Here is a 21,233-nt window from a genome sequence, read left to right on the forward strand (position 1 = left end):
AGCAGGCAGGGGCTCTTGCTGCTCTGCTCAGTATAAGACGCCCAGGACGAAGCACCTCGAAACTGCTCCACAGGCATTCGTTGAATAAACCGACTGTAAACTCCACTTACTTTAGAATACTGTGCCGAATTTTTCGCATTTCTACATTCTGCTGGGACATTCCAGCTTCTAAGAACCCAGCTTCACTCTCTGAAACTCTTTCAACATATGCAGGTCTCACTTTAAAAGGTCTTGAAATGGAGTTACTACCAGACGGCCTTTCCCTAGGGTTCATAAAGACCCTTTCAAGCCACCCTCCCGCGCGCCGCGTACCACACGCCCACCTCCTAGTTGCCGCGACTACACCTCACGAACCTTTCGCGCCCCAAGGCGGCCCTTTATAAAGATGCGGTGACGTCACCGCGCGCCGCGCGTGCGCAAATATGGTAACGTGACCACGCCCTGGCCTGCGCTGAGGCCCCGGCGTCGGCGCAGTAGCTGGTGCCTTCCCGGAAGGGCTCAGAGGCGGGCTCGGTGAGTGGAGTCGGACAGTGGGTGGGTGCCCTGACTGCCTGACGGCCGCGCAGGGCCCTGCAGGACAGCTGGGGAGGATGTTGTTAACGTAAAGAGCCAGGCTGATGAGGAAGGTTCATGAGTCCTTTGGGTATAAGCGGGAGTTGGGGCGGCCGGAGGGCAGATGACTCTGAGAAGGTGCGGATCTTCGATTCTAAGGGGAGAATTTGATTTGGTTTCGTCTAAAGTGCTGATAGTGGGCCTCACAGAAAAGTTACCATGAACCGACTTTCCGGGATTCCCTTGGCGCTGCATTAATTGGCCTCGTTGCAAAAGGAAACCGAGAGGAAGGCGGCAAGGCTTGGCCTGCGGATGATGTTAGCGGAAAATATCTGTAATTAGACCCCGGAGGGCGGGCCTGTGAGCGATTGCTGTCCGCGGTGCTGAAGGAAAGGCAGCCACGCCCAGAGGAGGAAACCTAATGAGGGCAGGGCGGTGTTTCCGTTTTCCTTGGCCGGGTTCTGCGCCCTACACTCAATAAGCGTGGGCTTTCTAGCAGGGCTGGACACTCAGGCGGTGTGTCAATCTTTAGACAATCTTTATAGAGTGCATAGATGTTTAATTTCATAAAATTTAGGAAAGCTTCATTTCAGGAAGGAATTTTATTCCTCTTTTTCTCCCTTAGGGCAAGCACTTTAACCTTTTAAGCCCAACCAGATGAGTTGCCTGCAGTTTTGGAGGCCTTCAGAGCATTTCACTAGACCTCTGTCTGTGTCGGTCCAGTGTCTTTAGCCAAGGTGAGCTTGCTCGTGGTGTGAAGTGTGCCACGAAAATGGGCTTTCCTGCACTCCACAAATGAGAGTGCTTAGCAGCCAGGGGAAGGGGAAGGTATCTATCTAATTGTGCTTTTCCTCGCAGTTACGCATGAAAAGTACTTTCCTATTTAGAAGAGAGATGGTAGAACTGGGCACTCTTCCAATAAAGGAAAGACCTTGAATTTCCAGTTGGTTCTCATACTTGTTTGCCTGCCTTTCTGTCTATGTGTGTTTGCACATGCATAAGGGATGGTGTTCCTGTGTTGAATTTTACAGAGCAGATTTTTTTTCTGTTGATTCAATAAAACGTTTAGTAGTCTTAGTACCAGCTGCTTGTTTGTTTTTAATTCTGATTAAGGTTAGAATCTAGAAAGAAAAGAGAAGACAATATGAAATATGTTGGGTTTACCTAATTCATAGTATTCTTAGATGTATCTGGCATGCTGAATAAAAATGTGTTTAATTGCATCCTTTCATTTTATACATTATTACATCTTAAGTTTTCTTTTCTCTTCTGAGAGAACCAATGGATTAAGGTACTAAAATAATCAAATGTTGCAAAGCTGAGGACATGTGGTAGAAGTAACTTTAAATGTTTTTATTCTTTATGACAGCTTTGATTAAAGATGACTTCCTTGTTTGCTCAAGAAATTCGCCTTTCTAAAAGACATGAAGAAATGTAAGTTTTTTTAAAGGGATGATTCAGATATAGAAATTGGACTGGCTTTGTTAGTGAAATATTGTATACACAGGATGACTTAAAAATTTGCAAGCATGTCATTTTAATTTTCTGACACTTAAGAGGTTTTAGTGTTAGGGAATTTCATTGTTTCTTATGAATAAGCAACATTAAAAGGTATGTTCTATGTATTTTTACTCTTTGTAAGTAATATATAGATAAATTTGCCCCTCCTCCCACCCTTTCTAGGCTCCACATTGGCATTTAATGGGCTTCTCTAAACCTCTTACCCAGGGCTGGCTTCATGGGTATGTGACTTATATACAGTCACAGGTCCTGCATTTGGTTTAATGCTCTCATGCCATTGTCTTGCATCATTTTGGACTGGACCCTGCAAATTGTGTAGCCAGTCCTGCTCTTTGTTTTGTATTATTCACTCTTTTCCTCCTCCGTTTGTGGGCTTTCAGGTTTTCCTTTTCTTTAATTAATTACCAGACGTTCTTTCCTTGGCTCCTAAGATACTTTCCTTACCAAAAAATTGACTGTTCATAGACCTGAGATTTTAATTCCACCTTTAAGACAGCCTGATGAAACACAGTGTTTCTTGAGAACCTCCACAACTATTTGGGAAACAGTTTGACTGTTACGTATACCAACGTATGTATCTTTTAATCATCTTACATATTGTCCTAAAAAGAACAAAAACATATAAAATAAGCATTTGACCAGCAAGAAACTTTTAAAGTATATTATATGTAACGAAGTAGTTTGAAGATGTTTACTTGTAATTTTTTACATCTTTCTTCAATTACTGTTTTACCTTGTTGTGAGTATGCATACATACACACAGCCTCTCACTCATATATCAAACCATCATCTTTCTCTTGGAAAAAGAGGGAAAAAATATTTTTATTGCTTCTTCAAACATATGGAAGTTTAGCACAATTCTAAATGTGTAACATGAGATTCAGGGGTACTGAAGTGTTAAGCAGAAGGTTTCATATAGCAAGTTATATCAATGTATGTGTGTCGGGAGGTATATATAACTATGTGTACAAAGGGATATGTATTACAGTTTGCATTTTCACCAAAAATTAAAACATATCTTCAACATTCTAAAATAATTTCAAAAGACCAGAGAGGCTAAAAAAACAGAAGCATGTACTTATGGCATATATAAAGAATATGTTAATGAAAATAAAAATAATTTTAACCAGATTGACTTAAGACTTATTGAACTACCTCAGATTTTTCACTGTCTTATTAGTCGACATAGTAATTGACTTTCAGAATAGGTTAGAGTTGAAGTGAGGTGCAATTAAGAAATGAATTTTTTATATTGGTCAAGCAGTAAAATGTTTGCTTTTACTTTTTTAACTCTATATAATCTTCATTTTTTTTCTAGAGTATCACAAAGATTAATGTTACTTCAACAAATGGAGAATAAATTGGGTGATCAACACACAGAAAAGGCATCTCAACTCCAAACTGTTGAGACTGCTTTTAAAAGGAACCTTAGTCTTTTAAAGGTAAGTTTCCATGACTTGAATATAGAGATTTATCCCACCTTCTCAAAAATCTTTTAGGTAAGTTTCATAAAATTGATTTATATAACTTATTGGTTCTCAGTAATAAGTAGAATTACTAAAGCACATCTTTTTTAAAAGCCCATGTCAGTTAGATAAGTAGCATATGTATCCTCATCCTCATTTTTTTAAATTAAAAAAATTGAACTTTGCTTAAGCTAAATGTTTGCAATCAACTAGAAAATCAATGACTACAGAAGGAATTGTAAGGTCACCCTTTTGCAAGAAGTAAGAAACAGAAGATGTACCTTTCCATCTTTCATCTTCTTTTATTTGAAAGGAAATCCTGAAAGGCCATAAAGTACCTATAAGATATTGAGAGCCAACTCACAACTATCAAACATCATAAAAACAAGAACAATTTGATTTTGCCTGACTAGGCAAACACACAGAATTCATATCTATGATAACAGATTTCCCAGCTCCCTCTTGATGGATATGGAGGAGTGGTCAAAGTGTATGATTGTGCGGGGCCTCACCATTTGGCCAATGTGCCCATTTGGAGTAGAATCATATGTGTAACATTTTTGGCTGCTTGTTATACTTTGCTTCCAGAATTGTATGGCTTCATCCATAATTAAAACCCTAAAGTTTGCTTCCATTCAAGCTTCCAAGAGATCCTATGACTAAAACATTTGGTAGTAAGACTATATTATTTAAGTTATAAAGCAGTGTTTTCAGTTTTTTATTGTTAAATATTTTCATCGATAGGCATGATATAGTTATCTTCTGTCCTCACTAGAGGATAAAGGAAGAGGAAAATTCAGTTATCTTCTCAGCTTCTGGCAGTTTGATCCACAGTAATTTAAGTCACAGCCATAGTGCTACCAAAGCATTCTATATTGCCATATGTCTTACTTGCCCAATGGTGTTAGCAATATTTATTTTTAAATGGAAATATATAGGATAATCTGGAATTTGCTCTGAAAAGTTAGAAAAACTAAATTAGAAGGCTTAATTGCTACCTACCTGCAGCACGTGATATGATATTTGGTTTTCAAGCATTTTCCTTTTAATGAGCAAGTATTTGATGAATGCTTAGAGGGTCTTTACTATTGAGCTAGTTCTGGGCAGAAAGTAGGGACAACAAAATAAGTATAAATCAGAGCTCTTGATATCAAGAACCCAGAAACTTTGTGTGATCAAACATTAAATTACATGGAATGGAGTCAGGACTACAGAAATAAGAGTTAAAACATCTTTGAGAGCTAGAATATTCAAAAAGGTCTCAGAGAAGAAGCTAAGCCTAGCCTGTGTTTCAATAGGCAGAAGGCAAGGCATACTGTTGGATTCTTACAAAAGAGCCAAGACCAGAAGACTGACCTTGTTAATGATCCTGGGAGCATGACTAACTAGCTTAGAAATTCACAGGAAGCAAGGTTGGATATGTGTTATGGGACCAAAGAAGTTGAGACTTGATATATAGACATAATTCAGTACTGAAAATGACTAAGCAAAAGGAAAATATAGACTTATATAAGAAATAAATGAGTGGGTATTTAAGAAAGATTCATTTGCTATTTAGATGCAAGATGATTTCAAAAATGGAGAGAATAGTGTTCAGAAGGGTAGCTAAGAAATCATAGTCATACATATATAAGGAACATAATGAACCTGGTTTCATAGTTATGAGAAACTTCAATTTGGTATGATTTTTCCCCTGATTATCAAAGTAATATATTCCTACTGTAAAAAAAAATTTTTAAAGGGTAAAGAAGACGAAATAGCATACCTTCCATATCATCCTATTGATCTAAAATTAATACATTTTTGTATATTTTCTTTCAGTACTTCAATAAACATTTATTGAGCATCTATTATATCACAAACACAGTGCTTGCTGCTAGAGATGCTGCCTCTTCTCTTTTTTTGCATTCTTTGAGTCATTGCATATGCAATTTTTAAAATCCTACTTTCCTCATATGTTTTTAAACTTTGGAAAGAATTTTAGTGGCTCTACCATAGAAGTCATTATGAAAGTAAAATAAATGAGACTTAGCCGGGCACAGTGGCTCATGTCTATAATCTTTGGATTACACGTGGGGAGGCCAAGGCTGGAGGATCACTTGAGCCCAGGAGTTCAGGACCAGCCTGAGCAACACAGCAAGACCCTATCTCTAAAAAAAAAGTTAAAAACTAGCTGGACGTGGTGGTGTATGCCTTTAGTCCCAGCTGCTTGGGAGGCTGTGGCAGGAAGTTCCCTTGAGCCCAGGAGTTCAGGGTTACAGTGAGCTATGATCATGCACTGCAGTCAGTGAACTTGCAGCCTGAGTGACAGAGTGAGACTCTGTGTCTGGGGAAAAATAAATAAATAAGACTTGATTGCAGAATTTTGAGTTGGTAGACACTTTAAAAATATATATATTAGATTTGATTCTCATCTAAAGGTATTTAACTTTTTTTAGCATTAAAACTTTTTTCATGTTAAAATAGATAGAGGTGGACCTGCTTTGGGTCAAAGCCTCACTGTTCAGTCTTTCCTTGACTGCCCAGCTGTGGCTTTAAGCAATTGTGAAAACCACTGATCTGGGCTAATTCCTTAATTTAAAGATGAGGAAACCATAGGGCAATTACTCCTGATAAACTTGTTCAGGACAAGTTAAGTTACATCTAGGATAGGTACTTCAGAAGTACAGCCTACACTTTAAAAATGGTTCCAATAAAACTTGAAAGCATTTCTGTAATAAGAGTACAAAATATGGATGACCTCTATTAACATCCATTATTTGACCTTATTTAGATCTTCTGACCAATATAATAAACATTAAAAAGGAATGAGCTTTCACTTTTGAAAAGGAAAGTATAACACTAGCATTTTGGAATGATATGGTTATATACTTTAAAAAGCCAAATTTGTTCTAAAAGTAGTATAATATGAGTTAAGTAAAACTGATGGATAAAAGATACAAAAATCAATAGTAATTCTATGTATACAACTGGAAAATATAAGAAATCAAGTTCACATTAGCAATAAAATTCTAAAATACTTGGGAATGATCTTAACAAGGGGTTTGCATGATTGGTGTGAAGACAATTATTACACTGAAATGGAAGATTTAAAAGAAAACTTACAAGGAAACATATGCCTTAATCCTGACTAGGAAGACTGTTGTTTTTTTAAAGTCAGCTGCTACACATACCCTCTGAATTGAGTCTTTGTAAAAACTAACATAAAATAAAAAAACAGCTATCACAAAATTATTTTTAGATTTAAATAAGTTCCAACAGAATTTGCCTTGAACTCAATAAAATTTCTGTAAATTCCTTTGGAAAGTAGCAGGAATATAAAATATCAAAGAATGTATTTTAAAAAGGAGCAGTGAGGAAGAGACCAATTCCATCAAATATTTGAACATATTAGTAAATGAATAGATATGAATGTAGGTAGTGAAGAATAGGCTTCAGTCAGTAACTATCATAAAAGATAGTGAACTTTGAAAACACAGGGTGGGTGATTTTTCCCTGTTAGTATTAGTAAAATGGAATTTATCTGCCTTTTAAGAACATAACAGAATTGGTATAGATTTGAAAGAGAAAGAGAAAATTGTGTTTTTTATAAATACTGCCACACTGTAAGCTGACATCTCTCCCCACGTACCTACCATAAAATTTAGTTTTATCTAGAAAGGCAATTGTGTAAGTAGGGCCAGGTGCGGTGGCTCACGCCTGTAATCCCAGCACTTTGGGAGGCCAAGGCGGGCGGATCAAGAGATCAAGACCATCCTGGCCAACATGGTGAAACCCCGTCTCTACTAAAAATACAAAAATTAGCAGGGTGTGGTGGTGCGCGCCTATAGTCCCAGCTACTCTGGAAGCTGAGGCAGGAAAATTGCTTGAACCCGGGAAGCGGGGGGTTGCAGTGAGCGAGATTGTGCCACTGCACTCCAGCCTGGGGACAGAGTGAGACTTCGCCTCAAAAAAAAAAAAAAAGGCAATTCTGTAAGTAAACATCACCTCAAGAATAAGCTCATGAGTAAGCTGGACAAACACTCCAGGGTGAGAAAGAATGAGAAAGTGCTGCAGCCGGTGAGAGAATCCTTCCACTGAAGAATGCCCTGGAAGCCTTTATGGGGCAGTTGGCAGTTAAACAGAGACTTCAACAAACTGCCATCCAAGATGGTCGGTGACTTACAGGACCCTATCTCTCCTTTTTCCTTCTTACATTTCTCACCTCCGGTTCCTTGAAGAATATGTTTAATAAATGCTTACATTGTACCAATGACCCTGTATCTCATGCTTTAGTATCTTATTTTTTCTATCCCAGAAATTGGCCCTCCAGCAGATTAAAAGATTAAAACCAGCCTGGCCATAGCTGGATTCACTGTATATATTTATAGTGAGGTATTAGATTTCAAGTTTTGGAGGAAGTGGCATGTATAGGGATGGGGAGAGAAAGAGATCTCAGCATGTGACTTTCTGTGCTCATATTTCACCTTTCCTAATCATGAATCAACTCATTTAAATATAGCCTTCTCAATTCTGCCATAGAGTAACATTTATACCATCATCCACACTGGGAACTTGTTTTTTAACTGTTATGAAGAGTTTCAAGCCTATATAGAAGAGGGAATGGAAGAATGTACTTGCATGTGCTTATTACCCAGATTCAATAATTATCGAAACATGGCCAATCTTGCTTCATCTATATAGCTCATCCCCTTCCCCAACCACTCAGATTATTTTGAAGGTATTCTCCAGAAATCATATTTCTATAGCTATTTCTGAATATATGTATTTTTTCTGTGTATATCACTAAATGATAAGGACTATTTTACTATTTTAAGCAAAATCACAATACTATTATCAATAAGAAATTACCACTAATTCCTCAAGTATTCAGTCAGAGTTCACATTTCTCTGATAAATCTGTAGGCATGTTTACATTTGTTTGGATTAGACTCCAAATAAAATCTAACATTGTACTTGATTGATAAGTCTCTAAAAGTATCCCCTGACCTTTTTATCCACTTTTAATTTATGTGTAAAGGAATTAGGTCATTTGTCCTATGCGTTTCCCAGTTTGGATATTGCTAATTACATCTCTGACGTATCATTTTGCATGTTCCTGTATTCTCTGTAATTCCTATAAATTGATCTAGAGCTGTGCTGTCCAACAGAAATATAATGTGAGCACATATGTAATTAAAATTTTCTAGTAACCACTTTTAACAAAGTCAAAAGAAACAGATGAAATTAATAACATTTTAATGAGGCATGTACAAAATATTATTTCAAATGTTTCTATCAAAAATTCGTAATTAAATATCCCATATTCTTTTTCTTACTAAGCCTTCTGAATTCAGTGTATGTTTTGCACTTACAGTACATCTTAGTTTGGACTTGCCACATTTTAAGTGCTCAGTAGCCACATGAGGCTAATGGCTATCATATGAGCAGTGAAGTTCTAGAGGCTGGATCAGATTCAGGTTCATTGTTTGGGGGAAGAACATTTCCATAATTCCTGGCTGTCTCTCATTTTGGAACGTTGGCAGTCATTGATGATCATTGCCTAGATATATTCATTAGAAGTTGCAAAAAGGATATTCAAATTCTTTTATTCCTTCTCTTTCAATAGCTTGTAACTTACATGAAGAGAATCTTCCCCTCATCACTTACTTGATTACACTGAAGTACATACAGTTCATGTAGGAAAAGGTATGATGACTGTTGAACACTTTCTCTATAGCTTTCAAAATCATAGTTTGGTTCTCTGGCATCCTCTAATGGTGATGAATGAGGTGGTATTTTGTTTTTAATTTATCTGGGATTTGCAATGTTTCAATCCCTTGCCATTTTTGTTCTTATTTATGCCTGATGTGTCCCATTTTTACTATGGGGAAGCCTCTTCAAGTTAACTCTTGAATGTCTTTGACATGATCCTAACAGTCTTTGATAGTTTCTTTTCTTTATGATGTGATAAGTTATTCCAGGCTCATTGTGTGCCTTTGCTGCCCAGACCTGGAATTGGCCATTGCTCCAAGAAGCCCTGGTTCCTTTTGGCAGGAAATATATTTAGATCTCTCAATCTGGGCACTAGGAATATTTATTGCAACTTGTTTTGTTGTTGTTGTTGTTAAGATAAAATACATCAAGAGCTCATAACAGTATCTCCAATTCAATTGCACGATTGCAGATTTAAATTAAAATCGCTGATCTTATGCATCTAACCTTCTTTTTCTAACACCAAAAATCTGTTTCCAAAGAATTATTCTATGATACAGGCATAGCTATCACCAATAATATGATTACTGAGAATGGTTTTCAGTAAGATAATTTTTACAATTTCTTTTTGTCCCCAGGGTGTACCCCCACTAGGGGTGTCCAGTCAATACTGTGTTCTAAGAATACTTGATGTAGCTCTTCTCTGTGTGGTTATACCACCAACTACATAATAGTTAGATTTGTCACATTTGGTTTCCATTTTGGGGGGAATTGCTTTTTTATTTGTCCTATAACTATATAAAATTTTAAATGTTCTAGTGGCAAGTCTATAAGACAAAGAAACAAAGTATAGTCAAGTAAGCATTGCCTCCCTTTTCGCCCCCCTTTTTCCTTTGCCTCTGCCTGCCTTGGATACCTTTTTTTAAAAAAAGTTTTGGTTTATAATCAGGAAACTTTGACATCTTATTTATGCATTTAATGAATATTTAATGCCTAGTACATGCCCTGCACTTTGTTAGATACTCAGATGCATAAAGGTTGTATGGGACACAGTCCTTACCTTCTGGTAGTATATAATCAAAGGAAAGGTTCTTATATGGAAGTATTAGGGTATAACTGGCTACAGAAGGCTAGGATCAAATTGCAAAGTTTTTTGTTTTTTTTTTTTTTTCAGTCAGGCTAAGGAATTCACACTTCATCCTCTATGTAGTGGGTACTGATGATTTTTTAAGACTAGGGAAAGACATATTCAAAGTAGTTCTTTAGAAAAATGAATTGATCCCCTCTTAGGTAAAACAAGACATACTCTAGGCATGCATCATAGAGTAAGTACTCCTCAAGTATTTGTTGAATGAATAAGTGTAATAATAAGGCCATAGCATTGGGAATGAAATGGAAAGGCTAGGAGAGATATCCTGAAAGAACAATTTATAAACCTTTGAAAATTTAAATGGCAGGTATAAGAAGAGTTAAAGATAGAGTATAGAGCATAGGTATCTGAGGGAAGAGAATTCCCACTATTGTTCATTCATTATATCCAGTAGGAATAAGATGAGCTTAGTTTCATTTGGTTGAGAAGTAAGGGCTAGGAAGAAAGGTTAGCCATGCCTCTACAGTAAAAGTTATTAAAGCTAGATAGACCACAATCTTGAGAGAGATAAGGTAAAAATAAGAGGACAGTTGCCACAGATCTTAAGAAAGCTCACACTTAGGAACAAGGAGAGAAAAATTAGCGAGCTAAAGAGGAAGAAAGGTAGTAATCAGAAGTGAGCATGTCATCTAAGAAAGCAAATATCTCTTAAGCTAAGGAAGAAGTTTTTCAGAGGGCTGATCATTTATAGTCAGAATGCTGCAGAGGTAACAGTCAAGTGTCTAACCATAGGCCTGCTTTACCAGGCCACATGTCTCCTATTTGTATCTGCTTTTCCATTTACAAATCTGCTCTCCTGTAAGAGAGATAATAAGTATCCTTATTTTCTGGTCTTCAAGAAAAATGTTTATAATATTGTCTACAATGCTAAGTGGCACCAAGATCTGCCACTAACAATAATCTTATAACTTCTTAGAATAATGACCATAATTGGACTTGTGATTATTTTATTTGTGTTTATTTGATTTATAAAGGTAAAAAACATTTTTTCCAGGACCTTGTAAAATCTCAGTGTAATCGCACAAATGTTATTAGGCTTCTGTATCTGTCATAGCGTCAGCATCAAAAGCTCTTTAGCAGGCATCTTAGCTATTAACTTCCGGTATGGGATAGACATGCTAAAAATCAGCTTTTTTCCCTAAATTCATGGCTTTTTTCCTTCAAATCACCTTCCTCTAGACAGCAGGTGCATTAATGGTTGTGCAACTTTGGGGAGTCCCTTTAGGGAATTTCCTGTTTTTCCCTTTTACATTTCACACCCATTCCTTGCTCCCGCCGCTACCATCTGCTATCTCTTTTCTCCTGTTCAGCATTGGCTTCTTCACACCCCACTCCCACGCCCTTTTCCATCTCTCTCCGTCTGTCCAACAGCCCTCTACTTAGATTGCTCCAATGCTTGTACAGGAATCAGAGAACTTTCTCTTTTCTATCAACTCACTAAGCTCAAAAGAGAGACAAAATTTATATGGCCTGTGACCAAGGCCACTGTGAACTTGACAGACATAAGTGGGAACAAGACAACATGGGTGCTGATTTTGGGAGCATTTATTAGACAATGCTCAAATGTTTCACTAAAAATTTGCGGAGTCCTGCATTTCTGGGCATTTACTTCATGTATATATCAAGATAAGAATCTTTACCAGGGTATGAATGAAGTTTAGTTACCTTGGTGTTTTTACAGCTATAAGAGAAAATACACATATGTACAAGTAAAACTACACATTAAAGCATGGTGCTTGAATACTTTCAGCTGAATGACATACTAGCTAGCAATAAAACTTGCTATTGAAATTAGCTTAGAAAGCTAGTACTAAAAAAATCTAGACAGTATAATGAAAAGGTTCTTGTCACTAAGTACTGAGGTATCTTACTGAGCTTCCATTAAATATATGTAATATTTGCATATATATAAATTTTTAAATTGAACATTGAACAAATGAAATGTGTGCCATTGATACACTATTTGCATCATCTGGAGAGACTAGAACTCTTCACTTTTAAGATTAGCACAGGGTGGGTCTGAGTATCTGACTATTTTTGTATCTGAATATTTTATTATTTTATCTTTCTGGCTGTTTTTTAGTGATGTAAGAGCTAAATTAATGCACTGAGCAGTATTATAAGTCACTCTTGGTGCATGAATTACTGACATTTACTAGCTATTCAAAAGTGAAAAGGCAGAACTTAGAAGTACCACCTCCCCCACCTCTATCAAAATAAGAAATGCTGTATTCTTTATCTGAAATGGAGTAATTGAACAATGATCAGTTTTCCTACCGTAGTGTGCCTCCATCCATTCAGACTATATCCAGAGAAGAGTTGAGGTGAGAGATTTGGGATACAGATATTGCTAGTACAGGTGCCATTTGTTTTATGTAAATCCACTTTAATATAAAAAGCCGATATCTGTTACAGGATATAGAAGCAGCAGAAAAGTCACTACAGACCAGGATTCACCCACTTCCACGGCCTGAGGTGGTTTCTCTTGAGGTGAGCATCTTAAGGAACAAATGTAAAAAGAGAGACCCTATCTATCTATCAGTAGTGCACTACAAGTTAAACAATGGTTATGTGTATTTTCCAGATATATTTATTCAGTAAATTAAAGAAGATATGCCTGTTTGAGCTTTTTATGTCCACAGTACTGTGCTTTATACATAGTAGGTAACTGAGAAGTATCTTGATTTTAAAAAGTTTAGCAGTTGGAAATTTTATAAAGATAGGGATCTTTTCACCTTGTCACTTAGAAACAACTATCCTGTTAAACCGTAACAGACAATATGCACTAAATCATGAGATGACAACACGCCTAACTCAAATGCTTTTGCTGCTTGCTGATGTTAGAAGTAGCAGTTTAGTCCCTTCACCAAAAATTTAACCATAGCTAATTAAATGCATATTATCATACAATATAGTATGGCTTTTGTCTGTTTTATTTTGTTCAGTTCAAGAAGAGATTGGGAAGATGGTTAGCAAAAATAAACTATATTTGGTATATGAATATGTTTGTGATGAATGGGAATTTACTACATATAGAATAGTTTCATTTTGTATTTTTAATGACCTTTCTCAAATACAGTTTTGCTTTCTCCCCAACTGGGGATAAATAGACTCAAAATTAGAGGCTGAGAATTTTCCCCTCAATTTTCTGTGTCATCTAGGGTAATAAAACAAGGCAGTGATCAAGGATACAAAAAACTCTGGTACAAAGTTGTGTCTTGGACATGCTTTTTCTTTGTTTGATTCTCCTATACCTTACTCTGGCATATACAGGACCCACACAATGGGAGTTACTCCAGCTGTGAATGTCAGGGAAACTCCCAACCACGGGCCTCAGATGGTATTTTTCTTAACTAGTCTTTCACAGCAGGATGACCTTTACTTTATGTATGTCAGGCTGTTTCTCAGACCACATGCATGGATATATAGACATATAGAATCCCTCACCATTTTCAACTTTCAGAACTGCTGTATTTAATGCTTGGAGTGAATATTTTTGTGTTTCTAGTGCTATCTCATTGGCTGAATTTCCAAAAATGAGATTGATAGTGATGATCTAATATCAGTTGCCCTCCTGTGACACAGGGCTTTGGGCAGTTTAGTTCTCTTTGACCTCTCTAGGGCAGTCACCCAAGAAACCAAAGCTAGACACAACACAGCAATGTTTCATGAGCTTCTAAAGCCTATAGACTTCTACAGTCAGACCAATAATACAGCATCTCAACTTCCAAGCTATTTGTATTAAAAATGGTTAAATTATATTGACATTTTGTCATCATAAAAATGGGGAAAAATTATAGTGGATATATATTTCCTACACAATTAAGGGTCCAATATATCTAATTCCTGTACTATAACGCACTAGTTGTATTTCAGTTCCTGATCTCATCCCAGGTCAAATCTTTTGATGTTAATCCTGAAGCATGATTTATGTTTGATAATTTCATTGTAATAATTTCAGTATGGGGTAATCATTTGGTATGGGATTTGGAATATTAAACAAAAACATTTAATGATTATATCACCATAAATGATACTATTAGCAATAATCATGAAGTTGGCCACAAGAGGGCGTGTAAAATCACAATAAAATTCTAAAACCTGTAATTCTGCCAGGCTCTGGTTTTACTGAGAAATTTGAAAATTAACACTAGTAAGTAGCCAGATTTTTTTCTAAAATTAACATAAAATATTCTGTAGAGGAAATGCATTCTACATATATGTGTGTGTGTGTGTGTGTGTATACACGCACACACACTCTTAAGTGAATAAACATTTAGACTATTATGAAGAGCCAAGTTCAATTGCTTGATATGCTTTTTTACTTTTGGATTTTTTTTTCCAGACTCGTTACTGGGCATCAGTAGAAGAATATATTCCCAAATGGGAACAGTTTCTTTTAGGAAGAGCACCATATCCTTTTGCTGTTGAAAATCAAAATGAAGCAGAAAATACCATTCAAAATGAGGCACAGGGATAACTTCTTCACATGCTATTTCAAAAAGCCTGTTTAATAAAGCTGAATGTTAAGGTGTATGTAGGTTATTGCAGGAACTTTAGGAATTAAATATGTTCATATTCTTGATTATCTCCTAAGTGACAGTGAAGATATGAGAATTTACTGGCAAGTTACATGTTATCACCTACTACTATTTCAAGGTCATGAATTTGCTTTCTACCAAACCCATAGATGTGTTAAACACGAATATTAAAAGGTGGACTCTTTATTAATTAAATTATTGTCAGTGTTGTGAGTGTGTTGCTTTAAAAAAAAAAATTTACAATCATTCTCCTCTAAGCAGGTATCTTGGTTCTGGTTTGAAGTTTTTTAGAATCCTTACTTTTTAGGGACAAGGTATAGGATCAACATGGTTCTTTTTTTTTTTTAAACCATTATTGTTTCTTTTAACAAATTAAAAGACAATGACACCTAAACTGCTCTAGCAAAATAACTTATGAGAAAATAAATTCGTAGGATTTTGTCCCTCACAGATAGCCAAAGCTCTACAAGTTCTGGAGACAGAAAGAACTGAACTATAAAGCAGTCAATAAGTAGCCAGTTTCAAGAAGACTCAGACTTGGTTTTGAAAAAGGATGCCTTTTAGAGCTGGGAAAGGTTATTGGATTTTGACTTGGTTATTTAAAGATTGCCAACCTTGTGAATGCAAATAACCCCACTCTTGTCTTTTCATCTTTAAACTTCCCCTTCCCGCTTCCTTCTAATTTCATTATTCCTGAAAAAACTGTCAGTCAGAAAGCGTTGGGTCACAACCCTAAACAGCTTTGAGATTCCTCAGTCCACCACTGCTTGAGCACTTAAAAAAAAAAAAAGAAAAAAAAATATGTATATATAACTTTCCAACTATAGCGGCAGCCTCTGCTAGTAAAGGGTACCTATGCTATATTACAATGAAATGTTTTAAATTTCAAACTGGTTTATGTTTTTAAAAGAAGACAATAGGAAAAGCTAAATACACAGCAACAACAACAACTATATTGAAACGTCCATTGTGCCGATAAGTTCCTTTAAACTACCATCTTGGAAATATCCTGTTGAGTGGGTGTTGGTGTGGGTAACAATAATGTTGTTTTCATAATATGTGCTGGCAGATTAGCACACTTCTCTACAGTGTTAACAGTTGTAATTAAGGAATAAACAGCACAGGGTGTCAGTCCGATGACAATTTCATCTATAGTGTCACAATACAAAATGTCACAAAATATTAGAACTGTTATATAACTATAAAAAGTATCAGCTTAAAAGCTAAAAGCCTTTGAAAAAAGAAGACAGAGGAAGGAAGAAAAAAGAAAACTGGCATAGCAACCAGAACAATTTTATACCTTCTCAAGAATGTTCTGTCATGAAAATAAATTGATAATTTTTTTCTGTTACATTACAGTTTGGTTTCTAGCCATCCAGTTGATTTAGCAGGAGAATGCAGGTTTTTTTAGCAGCTTTGAATTGGTAAACAGATTTAGATGTAGTAGAAAGGAACATGAGGAAGTTGTTTTTTTTTTTAACATCCAATCTTTCCCAGCATATGCACATAAGAAGGTGAATGAAGCAATGTGAAACTTACTTCTCTTTAGTCAAGTGAAAAAAAGGCTAAACATTTGTTAGATGGTAAAATATTGTGTCAAGCGAGTAGGCAAATTCCAAAATTACACAGTGGTTGATACATTAACATCCTCAAATATTTGAGCATGCACTTCCTTTGAGATCTGTAAATTAAATCACCAGTGGGTTAGATAAAAATACAAAACAAATGGCAATCTAACCATCTCAGAAAAGGTTCAGGTTTTTTTCTCCCCAAAACTGAGAACTTGCTAAATAATTTTTGAAAAGCATAAACGTAATACACCCTGGGTTACGATCGAGGGCAGAAGGGAAGGCATTTCCAAGGCTCCTGCTGTAGTGTTTTTCCCATTTTTGTTAATACCTCAAAAACTCCCAGAGATGACTTTATTCCTGGCCCCTGCAGAGCTCCCCTCCCCACCCCCACCTTGTAGACTGTAACAGATTGCACCACATGGTGTCTGTTTAAAAAAAAAAAAAAAATTCCCATAGGGACCTGGATATCCCATTAATGGGCTTTATGTTCCTCATGGCAAATTAGCTTTACACAGGAATTTCCAAACATTGTTTTCTGTTAAGAAGGGAGGAATACCATATATAATGTATATTTTTTCTACAATTAGTAGGAATCAGACAAGGAAAAGGAAATGTCATCTATTCATACCTTTCTCTCCAAATTCAGTGTTCTTTCCATATGCTCCATTGTACTCCACCACTCTTCTCCATGAAAACTATGAATTTATGGGTTTTTTTTTTAGAAAAATGGAGTTTTCAAAATGAAAGTCAAATAATTTTTTCCAAAGCCGTTTGTGGACTGTTGCAAATGCATAAATATTCAAAGCTCATTTTCTGCAGAAACACTTCTGGTATATGAAATTATTAAACTGTAGAATGCTAAAGATCAGAAGAAGCTACAGTTTTTCTTTAAACTTGAAAAAAAAATTAAGTATTAAGGAAAAAGCTTAATACTCTGGAAACCAGACATCTGGTCTTTCTCATGCGTAGGGAGCAGTGTGAATGAAAGTGAAGTCAAACGGACAGTTTTTTTCTGCATTATGCACAAGGTGTTTTAAATTGTCAGCTTAAGGTTTAGATGAAGATAATCTTTAACTTTGTTTACAATTTTTGCTATTTTGCATTATCCCCCTTTTTCCATAAAAAATAAAGTGAATATGTGTGCATATTTATTTTGAATCAAAATTAAACTTATTTTGAGATTATTTTGTCACTTCTGAGATAATTGGAGACACACATGTGTGCACGTGTGTGTGTGTGTGTGTGAGAGAGAGAGAGAGAGACAGAAACCAAGGGTTGCTGTCACCAATTCAAGAGGAAGATATTAAGCTTTAAACCCACTGGGAAGTAGGTTTTTAGTGTGTAAAGTTAATGCGCAAGGCCATAAATTTGGCTTATCTACAAAATATAGTCTTCCCTCTCCTTTCATTAGTGTATTAATTTATCTTTTTTACTGTAAGCCAATTCACATCTTTTTCTTTTTAAGCTAGTCTTTTATTTAAAACACAATAAAGTTTTCAATCCCGCTAAGGAGTTCCCCACCTCCTTTTCACACACCGCCCAAATATGAAGTTAATAGCTACATGGTTTAAAACACTATACATTTCAATAGTCACCTATTTTTTTAAACCCATTCCACTGTAATTAGTATAAAGAGATATCTTTTTTAAAGAGTTGCTGACCAAAACCTATTCTTCAGAGAAGGTAATAACCAAGTGATGAGTTCAAGCAGAAAAAAAGAAGTCTGGAAAATATGTAGGAGAAAGAGAAGAGAAGAGATTACTTTGGGAAACCTTCAAGTTGGAACAAGGGTCCCTCCCACCCCCATCCCACCCCATGTGTTTCTAAACACGTGTTTCTCTTATAATTTAGAAGTTAATTTGTCTATATGGGAAATTTAATTCCCCATGGTTAATAAAAGGGCATTTAGAGTTTTCTGGGACAAACATGGGGATGTGTCAAACTTTGGCAATTAAGAAGAGGATTGATTTGTGGATTTGACACCTGGCATTGTGATCTCCCTTTCTAACTGGATCTGAGATTATATCCTTATTAAAATCCAAGAAAAGGAAAATGACTTCAACAAAACCAGAGGCTCAAAATGCTTCCGGACATCACTTTACCTCACAGAGTCAAGTTTCCCTACTTACAAAGAAAAGGGACCAGGTCCCCTAAGTTATAGTAATGTTTTAAAGTTCTTGCTATTTTAAAAACTGAAATTCATGTCTCAGACAAAGAGACTGAGAGTCCGCAAAGTAGTATCTAGATTGACTATAGTAAAAAACAAGAAATAGTTGCACTGAGAGGAAACAATGAAATGTTCTCACTTTAGAAAGTGATGACTTAGTTTCTTTTTTATGTGACTGGTCATTCAGACTCCACTGTAAAACTCAAAGGATTTTTTGTTATTTCTCCCTAAATCTAGGTTATCAAAGTAGAAATTTTTCTGATGTTTTATACAATACCACTTTGGGACCAATGCAGTCACATTAGAGGGAGACAAAATTCCTTTCATATATTTTGTCTAGAACATCTCTAGCTTCTTTCATCTCCCAATACCACTTAATTATTTTTCATACCTTGTTCCAGACATTTTTAAGGTCTGTAGAACTTACAAGCATTTCCTTGTACTAGAATACTCCAGCCTAGTAAAAACAATACTAAGATGTTCAAAAGAAGCCAAATCTAGAGCCCTTTAAAATGATACCCAATAAACACAGAGGTAGAGAACACTTGGACACCATTGATTCATTCATTCATTAACAGATCTTATTGACTGCTTTCTGTGTAGCAGGCACAGTTCTAAGCACCAAGAATACAGCAATGAAGAAAACAAAACAAAACAAAAAACCTGTGTCCTCATAGAATTTACATTCTGGTAGAGGCAGCAAGTAGAGGGGGCTAAAGGCAGACATAAACACCAGAAGAGTAATATGTGGTATATCAGATGGTGAGAAGGGCTAATATAGTATGAACATCTAAAATGTCTTAGTACAAGAAAATAAAGCAGACTTTGTAATTTTTCAGTAATATGATAGAACTGAGAGTCTCTTTTCCTATTCAAGGATCTTGAGTTGGGGTTTTCCAGTGAAGCAGCATTTCCGCTGCTTCTTATTTGTAAATTGTGCAAGCTTAATGAATAGGTTTATGATAAAGGATGAAAAAAACTTCTCAGTACTTCAGCAGATGTTTATACACAAACGTCCATAGCAGCATTATTCACAATAGCCAAAAGGTGGAAACAACCCAAATGTCCACTGATGGATGAATGGATAAAATGTGGTGCCTATATATATGGCGGGACATTATTTGGCCTCATAAAGGAGGAGAATTCTGATACATGCTACAACATGCATGAACTTTGAAGATGTATGCTAAGTGAAATAAGCCAGACACCAAAGGGCAAATATTGTATAATTTCTCTGATACGAAGTACCTAGAGTAATCAAATTCATAGAGCGGTAGTTGCCAGAGGCTAGGGGGGAGGAAGAATAGGGAGTTAGTATTTAATGGGCATAGAGTTTCAGTTTGGGAATATGAAAAATATCCAGAGATGGATGGTGGTAATGGTTGTACAGCAATCTGAATATCCTTAATGCCACTGAACTATATGCTTTACAATGGTTAAAATTTTTTATATTCTGTGTATTTTACCATGATAAAGAAGTCCTTTACTAAACATAACCTGAACACTTCCATATTGTAAGCGATTTGATTTAAATCTTATTTGTGATCATATATAAGCATACATATAAGCAAAGTTAATTCCTTCTAGAAAATGTCTATAAACATTGTCCTCCATGTTTTCAAATTAGTTGAATGTCTGCCTTTAGAAAGGTTGGTGTCCTGAGTTTTTGGTTGGTTTGTTTTTGTTTTGTTTGTCTATGAAACTCCTTACAAACAAGCTTCTAGTCCTGGTTCTGCCATTAACTGCTGCTCAGTTTCTTCAGTGAATTGAATTGGACCTCAATTGTCTAACAGAATTTTCTGCAGTGGTGGAAATGTTCTATATCTGCGCTGTCCAATATGGCAGCCACTAACCACAGGTGGCTATTAAGACTTGAAATGAAGCCAGTGCAACTGAGAAACTTAAATTTTATTTAATTTCAATTATTGGAAAAATGTTAAGTATGCCTGGGACAACTTGGGCGTGTGAATCTACTTTTTTAACTTTAAATTTTATAAAATCTCGAAAGAGATCAAGTATTCCAATGAAAATTTAGCATCCCAAATGGAGGTATGCTATAAGTGCAAAATACACACTGGATTTCAAAGACAGTGATACAGTTTGGCTGTGTCCCCACCCAAATCTTATCTTGAATTGTAGTTCCCATAATCCCCATGTGTCATGGGAGGGACCCAGTGGGAGGTAACTGAATCATGGAGGCGGTTTCCCCCATGCTATTCTGGTGATAGTAAGTCCTCACAAGATCTGATGGTTTTATAAGGGGCTTCCCCCTTCACTTGATTCTCATTCTTCTCCCTGCTATCATGTGAAGAAGGATGTGTTTGCTTCCCCTTTCGCATCATTGTAAGTTCCCTGAGGCCTCTCAGCCATGGTGAACTGTGAGTCAATTAAACCTCTTTCCTTTATAAATTACCCAGTCTTGCATACGTCTTTATTAGCAGCATGAGAATTGACTAACACAGACAATAAAAAAGATATAATATTAAAATTAATTTTACCTGTTTTTTTATAAAGTAGCTACTAGAAAATTGAATCTTACATATGTAACATATTTTCTTGAACAGCATTAAA

At 36.0% G+C, this 21,233-nt stretch overlaps 1 protein-coding gene and 1 long non-coding RNA gene across 16 annotated transcripts in view; one reads left to right on the forward strand and one right to left on the reverse strand.

The window, feature by feature from the left end:
- The window catches only part of LOC104005583 (uncharacterized), a 105,004-nt gene extending 96,976 nt beyond the window's left edge, over positions 1-8,028 (reverse strand). For 3 of the 14 annotated variants that reach the window (XR_010155271.1, XR_008547282.2, XR_008547283.2), the window contains exon 1: positions 111-355. This is a non-coding gene — a long non-coding RNA (uncharacterized LOC104005583). Of the gene's footprint in view, positions 1-55; positions 423-7,526 lie in introns of those variants that run through there. The other 11 variants (XR_001713393.4, XR_010155268.1, XR_010155272.1 and 8 more) reach the window with 10 other exon arrangements.
- On the forward strand, positions 404-15,119 carry CEP15 (centrosomal protein 15). Of its 2 annotated transcripts, none has more exons than XM_001174437.7 (6): positions 404-513; positions 1,178-1,289; positions 1,922-1,986; positions 3,392-3,515; positions 12,799-12,873; positions 14,729-15,119. In XM_001174437.7, exons 3-6 carry the CDS (start codon positions 1,934-1,936, stop codon positions 14,861-14,863), a joined length of 387 nt encoding a protein of 128 aa, XP_001174437.1. In that variant the 5' UTR covers positions 404-513; positions 1,178-1,289; positions 1,922-1,933; the 3' UTR covers positions 14,864-15,119. The 2 variants fall into 2 exon arrangements, with proteins under 2 accessions (XP_001174437.1, XP_063662069.1); XM_063805999.1 differs by having other exon boundaries at positions 480-690.
- The last annotated feature ends 6,114 nt before the right edge of the window (positions 15,120-21,233 follow it).

Source organism: Pan troglodytes, chromosome 2 (genome assembly GCF_028858775.2).
Source record: "Pan troglodytes isolate AG18354 chromosome 2, NHGRI_mPanTro3-v2.0_pri, whole genome shotgun sequence".
NCBI classification, from domain to species: Eukaryota; Metazoa; Chordata; class Mammalia; order Primates; family Hominidae; genus Pan; species Pan troglodytes.

Bases quoted from the DNA above. Each gene is read 5' to 3' on its own strand.
- CEP15 (XM_001174437.7), top strand. From the start codon at position 1,934: ATGACTTCCTTGTTTGCTCAAGAAATTCGCCTTTCTAAAAGACATGAA. The intron at 3,516-12,798 runs GTAAGTTTCCAT...TATCTGTTACAG, and splicing joins GGAACCTTAGTCTTTTAAAG to GATATAGAAGCAGCAGAAAA. The intron at 12,874-14,728 runs GTGAGCATCTTA...TTTTTTTTCCAG, and splicing joins CTGAGGTGGTTTCTCTTGAG to ACTCGTTACTGGGCATCAGT.